Genomic DNA, 10,261 nt, shown 5'->3' on the forward strand with positions numbered 1-10,261 from the left:
CTGTTCTTCCTGTTCCCTCCTCTTGGCATTCTTCTGAGATTTTTCAAGTCTTTAAAGAATCACTTGTTTAAAAACAACTTTGCAAATGAAGAAGAGGAGCAACATCAACATTTTGTCCTGGGGTGGGGGGGAGAGTATAAAATACGCTGGGGGCAAGGGAAGGGATCAGGCCCGATGCTGCTGGTTACACAGTTCAGTTTTAAGGTTCAAGAGATTTCTGGTCTCCACCCTCAGATACCTCTGTAAAAAGACACAAGACCAAACAATTTTTTTTTCTAGTTTTGTTTTTCTGTACTAAAAATATCCAATGGGTGCTGGGATCGAAAGGGGTGGAAAGGTTGAGATGCTGACACCTGTTGCGGATGAAGTGGCCATTACCTGCGGTTTCTCTCTATCTGGGTAAGGAAACAAAATAGAGAAAAAGGGCAAATATTATAACTACATCTATATTCTTTTCCCTTCCTTGCTTCATCTCCCTCCCCAGAAGCCCTCATTCCTTCAGCACCACTGACCCCTGTTTATGCTTCTTTTTTATACTGAACAGTATTGGATACCCAAGGAGAAAGATAAAAACTGGCAAAACGACAGACCACGTATACTATTTTATTGTCCTTCCCTTCTCCCCAAAGTTCCTGAAATCCTGTCAATTGAGAATATTTTATCCAATCAGAGCCTTTGGTAGTTCATTTGGTAAAGCAGAGGACTATCCTTCCTGAAGAATTCTTAAATTGCTGGAAATAATCCCAGGGGTTCTTTGGGATAGTGGTGGTTAGGGGCATCAGCACTAGGGTCAACCAATCCTGTTGTGACTGTCATTTACTAGCTTTGTAAATCCCTGTTCCTTCACCTGTGAAGTGGGGATAATTCTACCTCACAGCATTGTGAGGATTGATCCAGGTCAAGTGCACATAGTAAGACCTCAAATATTGGCTGTTATTACTATTAAATTGCATTAATAAACAGAACTATTAATATCTTCCACATCTATTATCTGCATCAAGCATTGTTGATACATCTCTAATCTTCACAATTTGGGCAATAATCCTCCCATGACCAATGATACACATTGCCCATTAACCAACCAGCAGTGGCTCAAGAAATAGGTGGACTCAGTGGCTAACGATGTGAGTAACCAGTATATTATGCATCAGTGACCAAACGAGGTAAGTAACACCTCATGCAAACACTTACTGGTTGCATCTCTGTGAACACTGCAGACAGACTGTTCCAAATATCCTCCAGCCCGATCCTGACCCGTCTCCAAAAAGCAAGGGCTGGACTGGGGCTGGGGCTGGGGCCAAAGAAGAGGAAGGGGGTGGGTCTGATTCTAGAGCTGAGGGGGGGTATGGGAGTGGTGGTGGTGGTGGTGGTGGTGGTGGTGGTGGTGGCGGCGGTGGCGGCGGCGGTGGTGGCGGTCTGAGTGGTGCAGCGGGTGTCAGAGCAGAGATCGGAGTCCAGAGGGCACTCCTCCCGAAGCCGGTTGCAGGGGCACTTCTCGTAGGTACAAGGCCGGTGCTCTGTGCGCAGCTGGCTCAGCGCGCCAACACGAAGGCGCCCAGAAAGGCCCTGCAGCTGCCCGGCCCGGGACCGGCTCATGGTGCCCGACCTGCAGTGGCAATGCCACGGGCCCCAGGGCATCAGCACCAGCCGCAGATCCTCCGGAGGTGGTAGCGCTGTGTACGAGGGCTGTTGCCACCGGTTTGGGGTGGACCCTGCTGTTGACCACTGGCTCAAGGTATTGTCAGGGTGCATTGTGTCCCCAGTAGGCTGCCAGCTTTTGGTCGGCAGGTCTGAAGACATCCTGATCTCAGGCTCCTGGGTATTTGCTTTAAACCTTGAGCTGGGCACCCTCGCTGTATTGTAACTCCTGCTGAGAGACGCTGCAGTGATGTTATTCTTTCTGGCGTTAATCACAACCCCCTCTTCCAAAGACTCATCCTCCTCGGCCGACGACACAATCGACTTGCTGACGCCTGTGGCCACTGTGGAGGCCAAGAGCTCCGCAGCAGCCGGGCCGGCCAGGCGGTCGGCACTGGCCCCGAGGTCATCCTCATCCTCTATTGTTACCTTCATCCTCCTGGGACCACCGGTCCGGAGGGTGGTCGGGGGGCGGCGGGACATGGGGACCCCGAAGCGGAGACTGGCCCGCTGCGTCTCGGTGGAAGTCAGGCCTTGGGCCCCCGCCGCCCGGGGCCCCAGACTCAGCAGCAGGGCCCAGAGCAGCGCGCCGGCGGCGGGGACCATGGGGCCGGCCGGTGTGCGGCTGAGTGGGAGGCCAGCGAGGGAGGCCGGGACTCCTACCTTCTCTCCCTCCCTTCCGCTCTCGACCTGGCGGGTCGTTTGAACCGCGGCCAGCGGAGGGCGGGGGGAGGGGGACTCCTACGCGCGCGCCACGCCCCTCCCCCAGGCCCTCGCGGAGCAGACCCGGGTATGAGCTATTTCAGCTTAGGAACCACTGCGGCCAGAACTCCGTGCCAGAACCGACGGACGCATTGTGATGTAAGGGGCCCGGGCAAGTAGGGCACTTCCTCGGAGCAGGGCTTAAATCTCGCATCGCAGTTTATTAACCGCTACAGATCTGAATTGACTCAAGAGGACAAAAGTACAAGTTTTGAAAGCACTCCTTCCCAGACTCACAGGCAGCAGCTGTGACAAAGAAGGAAACCGCGGTTCTTCAAGATTTAGGGAGCTGACTCCTGGTTCCCAGCAGGCTGCGTGGTCAGTTAAGCCCTGCCCTCCCCTCCACCTCTCACCGAGCTTCACAGACTGCTAGAATGCCCCAGGTGGAAAGGGTCTTAGCACCTTCATTTACAGGGGAGGAAAAGGACACTCAGAGAGAGGCAGTTATTTGCCCAAGGTTCTGCAGCTGAAGCAGGACCAAAACCCACAGCCTTCCCCTTTCCTGCACAAGATGCTGCTACATGCACCCCTCTAGCTGAAATGATGATCACCAGGCAGATCAGGTTCCGGACCTTGGAGCCCTGCTTCGAAGGCAGGGTCATGAGAGGAATGACACCCCAATGAAACGTGAAGGTCCAGTGGTACTGGAGTTGAGGATGAGATGGTTTAGGGAACAGCCCAGATGTTTCAGGGTTAGGGCATAGGCAGATCAATCTTTGCTTGGTTCTAAGGCCCTTGGTTCCTGTCTTCCTCTAGGTCCCTCCTGAGCCATGGAGATCCCGGTCCAGCCTAGGAGAGAAAAACAAAAAAATAGTTCAGGAGCAGGACCTAGGTTTTACTCACTGGTCTGGGAGAGAAGCCAAAGAATTGGAAGAGTCTGAAGATTGGGTGCTTGAGCTGGTGGTCATCAGGCTCCTTTGTTCCCTAGTACCTCCCCACTGGGTATTTTCTCTTCACTGCCCTTCTTGACTTCTTAACTTCTATGGCTGATCTCAATCTCCTCTAAGTTCTGTGCTGTGAATATTCGTTTATTCTCTGATGCCTCAGCACTTATATGTATAGTTTTTTTTTCATTTGTTCTTGTTGGATGCAAGCCTTAATTTCTTCTCTGGGTGGGTGCAGTTTTCCCAGATATACCGAAGCATGTGGAAGCAGGGCCTCTATCTTTTAGTTCCTCTGCATCTCCCCCAAGGCATTAAGAAAGCAGGAACTGGCTTTATACATCCCACCCCAAACTTTCCTCAAGCTTGGGACTCACTGTCTGACAGCTTCAGGGATGTGAACCTGATCCAAGGAGATGAGCTGGGCCAGCTCTCCCAGGCTGTTCAGAAAACGGATCTTTCGTGTGAACTTGGAACTGAAAAGAGAGGATAAACCAAGTTACTGGGAAGAGGGTTCCTGGAGACCCTTACAAAGGGAAATGTGGCAAGCAGAGCGTGGTTAAGGCTAGAAAGAGCCAGGGTGGGGCAAAATCTTCTTAATCTTGATTTGGAACATGGGGGCAGGGAGGTCCTTGGCCTCAGAGCTGGTACCTGATGAAGGGCCGAAGCAGTGCCAGGAATGCCTTCACGTACCAGGTGGCGTGGACAACCACCAGGGCGCGCAGGTTTTTCCGGAGCCTGCAGAATAGGAAGGAGATCATTCTATAATTCTTCCACCTTCATGCCAGATGATCAGGTGGAGCTATGTTCTGTGCTTTAACTTCCTTCACATCTGCAGTTTCTAGATTTCTCTGGCAGTTGGGTCTAGTCCCCACTCTTTGGCCTGTAATCTGAGCTCCACCCATTGAGTTTAGCCCTTCGTGCTCCTCATTTTTAGGCAACTCCCTTGCCAGAATCCCTCTGCCCCATCTCCCTCCTGTGCCCTACCCTCACATAAATTCTTGACTACTCCCCTTTTCCCATGCCCCCCACGACCAGGACAAAAACAAAAAAGAATGAGCTAGAAAAGTGAGCAAAGGGAAGATGGGGGAAAGAAAAAGGGAAAAGGAACATCGCGGGGAACAAAGCCATATGGGTCAGGGATGAAGGCGGAGAGCAGCATACGATGGCGGCCTGGGCGGCAAACTAAATGGCGAGACGGGGAAAAAAGGAAGGTTACATTCTGTGTGGCCAGCAACACGCCACACCGATTTATTGGGTTTTCACCATGGCCATTGGAAAAGGCATCATCGTTGCCATCTTGCAGAGAAGGAAACTGAGTCCCAGGGAGGTTAAGTGACTTGCCCAAGGTAAATGATAGAGCAGGTAAATGACAGAGGCAAGATCTGAAACCAGACTTCCCTGACTCTGAGAGTTCAGAAGACAGGAGAGGCCTGGTAAGGGTTGTAGAGGGACAAGGAAAAGAGGAAGGGACTAAAATGGAAGAGGAAAGAATGGAAACAGGGAAAGAGAAAGCGCAGCGGGAGTTGCAGCCGTCCTGTCCCCGTGGCTCACCGCCGGTCCAGAGTGTGGTAACACTGGCGCATCCAGCCCAGAGGTGGGACCTGGGCCCTACTCGTGCCTCCACTCAAGTGAACAAGCAGGTAATTTTCAGCGACCAGCAGCTCCAGAGTTCCCACCATATACCTGGGGGGAGACACAACTGTCAAGGGAGGTACACGCTTGGGGTTGTGGGGAGCGAGAGGGATTATTGTAGACTCTGCAGCCAGCTGCTGATCGTGCAGGGGGTTCTTTTTTTTTTTTTTTTTTAAGATTTTATTTATTTGACGGGGGTGGGGGAACACAAGCAGGGGCACGGCAGAGGGAGAGGGAGAAGCAGGATCTCCACTGAGCAGGGAGCCTGACGACGTGGGGCTAGATCCCAGGATCCTGGGATCACGACCTGAGCCAAAGGCAGACACTCAACCAACTGAGGCACCCAGGCGCCCCAGGGTTTTTTTTTTTTTCCTTTTCCCTCCCTAACATCCCCCTGGAGCCCTTCAGGGCTTCCACCTAACCTGAACAAGTGCTCCATGACATAGGTATAGTTGGGGATGCTGCTGCTCGGTAGGTAACAGGAAGCGAAGACAATAACAGCGTTGAGGCCATCACCATGGTAACCTGGAGAGGACAAAGGGAAAATTCAGTCCACAACTATGTAGGACAGTACATCTGTTGAGGCTGAGGGACTCCGAGGATCTCTGGAAGTTACAGAAAGGATTTTGAAGCCAGGAACTGAGTTTCCAACTTCGGCATTTGATTCAAGAAGTCACAGTTCTCCCCCCTCCACGTATGCGAGCCATTACCTCCATGAGAGAGGGCTTTCTTGTAGAGCTCAATGACAGTCATGTCCACTCGCTGCTCCCGCTGTCCTGTCCGGAACACCCTCCAGTGACGGCCATCTTCTCCAACCACATCCCACACACAACCCCGGCCCAGCCTTTCTGCTGCCTCACTGGCCCCCAGACTCTCTGCCCGGGGCAGGTCATCTGAAAGAGAGGGATGGGGAAGGCTCGATAAGGCACGGTACACGCCTTCAGTATCTTCTACCTTCCCCAGGTTCCTAGAGTTGATTGCTCTAACCGCTCATTCCTCAGTTTTTTTTCTAGGACTCTAGCCCTAGTTTGTCCAATTAATCCAGTGCCTTGCTGGTTTCTCTTTCCTATGACTCACGATCCTCACTTTTTCACTAGACACTGGCCCTGAGGTAACCCTGCACTATGGTAGGTCCATGGCCCTTGCCAGTATTAGTTTTTTTCTAGATTCTTTCTTTCCACGCCTTTCCTTGGGTGAGCTCATCTGTTCCCATGTCTTCAATAACTACCAGTAAGGTGATGATTCCAAATTTGCCCCTCTAACCCATGTCCCTAATGCTTAGAGTGGACATCTTTAGTTTGTGTCTTTCTGTCATCTCCAAGCCACCAGACCCAAGTGTAATTCGAACTCATTCTCTTCCTCCTCTCTCCCATATTTCCTTTCTGGATGAATGACTCCATCCATCTAGCTGGCTGAGAGAGAAAACTGGTATCAAAGATTTTCTTCTCTGTCAGCCCTCAAGCCAACTGGACCCCAAATCTTCTTCCATATGTCTCCATTATATTCTCTTATCATTCTTTCCACTACTACTGTCCTGATTCAGGTTCTTAGCATTTCTCACCTGGACTTAGTGCTAGCCACCTAACTGGTTTCCCTGTCTCTAGTCTGTTTACTCCATTCCACCCTCTACCCCACAGCTTGAGCAAGCTTTGTTTTCTACCCTAGCTTTCCTACTCAAATGGCAATATACTATACCCACTAATTCTGCATGACCCTTCCATAGCAATGGAAACAGCTGCCTCATCTTAAAAAATGGTTGTCTAGGGGCGCCTGGCTGGCTCAGTTGGTGGCGTGTGCGACACTGACCCTTGATGGTGGGGTTGTGAGTTTGAGCCCCATGTTGGGTGTAGAGATTACTTAAAAAATAAAAATCTTAAAAAAAAAAAAAAAGCTTGCCTAGTATTTAGTATTCCATTGCATGGATGCACCATATTAGAATCAATACTCTACTGACGGACCTTAAGTTTTTTCCAACCTCTTTAGATCCATTAAATCTGATCATGTTACTCCCTTGATTAAAACCACTCAGTGATTTCTCATTGCCTACAGGATAAAATCTTAACTCCTCAGTGTGGAAGCAAGGACCTCCATGATTTGACTCCTGCCAACTTAACACAGCACTCTGATTCAGAAGTTCAGGTGACAACTTGGACATGTGATTTGTGTCTGAAGTCGAGGGCAATCTTGTGGGTGAGCCCTTAACCTGTGGGGTCTGTCCTAACTCCTGTCAAGCACCACAGGTGAACTCTAGGATGCCCTGTTGATGTCTGGAAAAGTGGAGAAGTGGTTGGTGTGGGTAAAATCCATACATTTGGTGTCGGAAGTGTCGTGAGTAGAGAAGAAACAAAGTTTTCCTTAATATCATAATACTTAATACTTTGAATTCCCCAACATGTCCAACATGCCCTGTCCCTACCCAAGTTGTTTCTTCTACCTAGAATGCCTCCCCAGCTACCTGATAAAGACCAGCTCAGAATCGCCTCTACTGTGAAGTCTTTGCTAATGCCTCTCAGGCAGAACTGATCTTGTCCATATCCCTGCTGACCGTCCCCTATACATATGTAGACCATAATCTTCAACTACACTTATTTGTATATGTGTTAATTTCTTACTAAACAGAGAACTCCCTGAGGGTAGGACGGATCTTACTTACCCTTAGAACTCGGTTCTCGCCCAGTAATAGCATGTAACAGTCACTCAATAAAAGCTTCCTAAACAAAGGACCCTCCCCACCCCCTACTGACTACTCTCACATTGCATCTACAGACTCTACCTTTCCGTTCTGAGGAAATTAATTTTGCTGACCTTACCACTTGGTCCCCACCTTATTGTTTCTGACTTTCGTCCCATTAAATCCACCCTGAGCTTCAACTCTAGCTTCCACTTGTACTGGCTCAGGCCTCAGGTTTCTTTCCCACCTTCCCATTCAAACTCATGCCCACTGTCCAGCTGCTCCGAGTCTGACGGGGTCTCCACTTCATCTACGTCCAGGTCAGAACTGCCATCAGGAGAGGAAGGTTCGGAGCACGTGGGAGAAGTTCCGTCGCCTCCAGTCCCCTTAGTCAGATTCAGTCGCAGCTCTGGGGCAGAAAGACGCTTACGCATGGGACGTAGGCCACACAGGGCTAAAGTGCTGGGAGTACCTGGGGTCAGGAGAGAGGAGAAAAGAATAGAAAAGTATGTGTGTGTTGGCAGGGGAGGCTGGAATTCCTGCATATGGTAGTGATATATGGGGTGAATTCTAAAGAACTTAACGGGATATTTGAGGAAAGAGCAGGGGAACCACAAACGGATGAGGGCGGCACAGCCCTTCACTGGCCTAGAATCAAGAACTTGAGGCCTACCTGTCTGTGAGTCTCTCTCAGGATCGTCAGGATCTTCAGAAGGGTCCACTTCTTCAGGAAGAAACCTAGAGGGGAAAGATTACAAAGGGGCAGAAATGCAGGTGAAACGAATCAAGCCAGGTATCAGTTTATCAATCCTCTCGCCAAGGCACAATTATTATTATTATTATTTTTTAAGATTTATTTATTTGAGAGAGAGACAGAGAGTACACAAGCCAGGGCTGAGGGACTGGTGGGGAGGAGGCACAGAGGGAGAGGGAAAGGGGAAGCAGACTCCCTGCTGAGTGCAGAGCCCAAGGCGGGGCTTGATTCCAAGACTCTGAGATCATGGAATCAACTGAAACCAAGAGTCAGAGGCTTAACTGACTGAGCTACCCAGCAACCACCCCGCCACGATTTTATCTTATCTTATCCCCTCTGCCTTCTTTGAACCCCTCCTTCCTTCAAGTCCTAATTCATCCTTCCGGCCAGCCATTCATGAGCATCCCTCACAGTCCTCACCTGGGGAATTCTTCATCCTGCCATTCCTCCTTCAGCTCCAGTCCCCCAAGTCTCAGGGATGCGGCTGGCCCCACTGCTTCAGCATTCTCCCTGGCCCTAAGAGTCCCCGGGGGGAGGGGGTGATCATGAGACCAACTAGGCAGTGTCTTAAGGGAACTGGGCTGTATGTAGGAGATACTGGAAAAGACGTCAGAGCTTGTCTCCGGGACAGATACTTCTACCACATCCACCACTTCCTGGAGACAGATGAACCCTCCTGTGGGGCTTAGGAGCAGAGAGAAGATGGAATGTCCAGCTAATCGTATCTACCTCTGTGGCGTTGCTCCGCCTACAGAGTGGGTAGGGATATTCCACATTACACCTGGCTGGAACCTGACAGACCTGCCCAGCTGTCACCAGGCAGAGTTGGGGAAGATGGCACCTCGTCAGGCCTGCCTTTCCTCCACCACACTGGGGAGTGGTGAGGGAAAACCATGGCAGAGGTGGAGGGGTGGGGGAAGAAGGTAAGGAGGGAGACAGATTTGCTGGGAAGGAGTACCTGCACCTAAATTTCTTTCTAGGTCAGCTTTCCAGAGGGCCATTCTGGGGAGTGGGTGTTAGAAAACAGACAACAGGCACAGTTGACACAAAATAGAGAAGCTTCCTTTAAAAACAAAACGATAGGGATTTATCCTGAAACCCCCAGTTCCCCATTTCCTACCTAGAGCGACCCTACCCCTTCTCTGCAAATTCATTCTCTTGCAGTCACGTCTCTTCCAGGAAGCCAAGATTTGCCCTGGTCAGAGCTGGACGGTGGGAAAGTCCCTCAAGACTATTCGTTGCTTATTTCCAATCAAGTGAGCCAGATCTTACTTACCCAAGGTCTAACGTCTTTTCTCCCGCTTCTTGCGTGGTTCCCATCTTCACACGTCTTCCTGTCTCCCTTAAACACTTGCAGCTGTCTGGGAGCTGGTTGTCCCAGGTCCCCAGCACTTCTGTGTTCTTTTTCTCTGTCTCACTGTTGTTGCTCTCGCCTCCAAGGCGGAGGGAAGTATGGAAGGGAGGTAACCTCACCTTCAAACAGGTTTTGCCACCTCCCTTCCTTTCCCTTCCCAAGCAGCAGGTTTGCCCAAAAGAAAAACCCTGCCTATGTGGGGGCGGGTTTTAGGGAAGAGAGGACATTTTCTAAAGTGGCTAGTCTTGGGGGAGTCGAGGAAGGCAGTTTGCTTTCCCTCCCAGACTCCTTATAACTTCTGGAAGCTGCTCTTTAAAAAAAAAGAAAAAGAAAGGAAAAAAAAAAAGGAAATGGTAAAAAACATTTTGGTTTTAAGACTATGCTTTTTGAGCATAAGCAAGATTGGGAACGCCGTTATTAAGAGGGTTCTGGAAGAAGAAACAGATGAACGGCCGAGGATAAGGAGAGATGGAAGACTGTTGTTCTTCATTCCCAAAAAAAAGTTAATGGAGACATTCCATACAGCAGGAAGAAGGGAGATGAATCTTGAGGAGGCTGAAACCATT

General features: G+C 50.2%; 2 protein-coding genes across 5 annotated transcripts; both read right to left on the reverse strand.

The window, feature by feature from the left end:
• Positions 1-193: 193 nt before the first annotated feature.
• Positions 194-2,407, reverse strand: C5H1orf56 (chromosome 5 C1orf56 homolog). Its single transcript, XM_036122961.2, has 2 exons — positions 1,192-2,407; positions 194-395 (listed from the first exon to the last, which is right to left on the reverse strand). Exons 1-2 carry the CDS (start codon positions 2,242-2,244, stop codon positions 375-377), a joined length of 1,074 nt encoding a protein of 357 aa, XP_035978854.1. The 5' UTR covers positions 2,245-2,407; the 3' UTR covers positions 194-374.
• A 134-nt stretch (positions 2,408-2,541) lies between these two features.
• Positions 2,542-10,160, reverse strand: BNIPL (BCL2 interacting protein like). Of its 4 annotated transcripts, none has more exons than XM_078072470.1 (10): positions 9,618-10,160; positions 8,762-8,857; positions 8,261-8,325; positions 7,859-8,059; positions 5,627-5,809; positions 5,339-5,441; positions 4,836-4,967; positions 3,933-4,019; positions 3,659-3,757; positions 2,542-3,189 (listed from the first exon to the last, which is right to left on the reverse strand). In XM_078072470.1, the coding sequence occupies exons 1-10, from the start codon at positions 9,659-9,661 to the stop codon at positions 3,153-3,155; spliced, it is 1,047 nt and encodes a 348-aa protein (XP_077928596.1). In that variant the 5' UTR covers positions 9,662-10,160; the 3' UTR covers positions 2,542-3,152. The 4 variants fall into 4 exon arrangements, with proteins under 4 accessions (XP_077928596.1, XP_035978855.1, XP_035978856.1 ...); XM_036122962.2 differs by having other exon boundaries at positions 7,835-8,059; XM_036122963.2 differs by lacking the exon at positions 8,762-8,857 and having other exon boundaries at positions 7,835-8,059.
• Between the last annotated feature and the right edge of the window lie 101 nt (positions 10,161-10,261).

Source organism: Halichoerus grypus, chromosome 5 (assembly GCF_964656455.1).
Source record: "Halichoerus grypus chromosome 5, mHalGry1.hap1.1, whole genome shotgun sequence".
NCBI lineage: Eukaryota > Metazoa > Chordata > Mammalia > Carnivora > Phocidae > Halichoerus > Halichoerus grypus.

What these genes read in the sequence shown, in the direction of transcription:
- C5H1orf56 (XM_036122961.2), bottom strand. Translation starts at nt 2,244, where the DNA reads ATGGTCCCCGCCGCCGGCGCGCTGCTCTGGGCCCTGCTGCTGAGTCTG. An exon ending in TGTTCACAGAGATGCAACCA is followed by an intron (nt 396 to 1,191) that starts GTAAGTGTTTGC and finishes TTCCTTACCCAG; the next exon opens with ATAGAGAGAAACCGCAGGTA.
- BNIPL (XM_036122962.2), bottom strand. Translation starts at nt 9,661, where the DNA reads ATGGGAACCACGCAAGAAGCGGGAGAAAAGACGTTAGACCTTGG. An exon ending in CAGGATGAAGAATTCCCCAG is followed by an intron (nt 8,326 to 8,761) that starts GTGAGGACTGTG and finishes TTTCCCCTCTAG; the next exon opens with GTTTCTTCCTGAAGAAGTGG. An exon ending in GTCATGGAGCACTTGTTCAG is followed by an intron (nt 4,968 to 5,338) that starts GTTAGGTGGAAG and finishes GTCTCCCCCCAG; the next exon opens with GTATATGGTGGGAACTCTGG.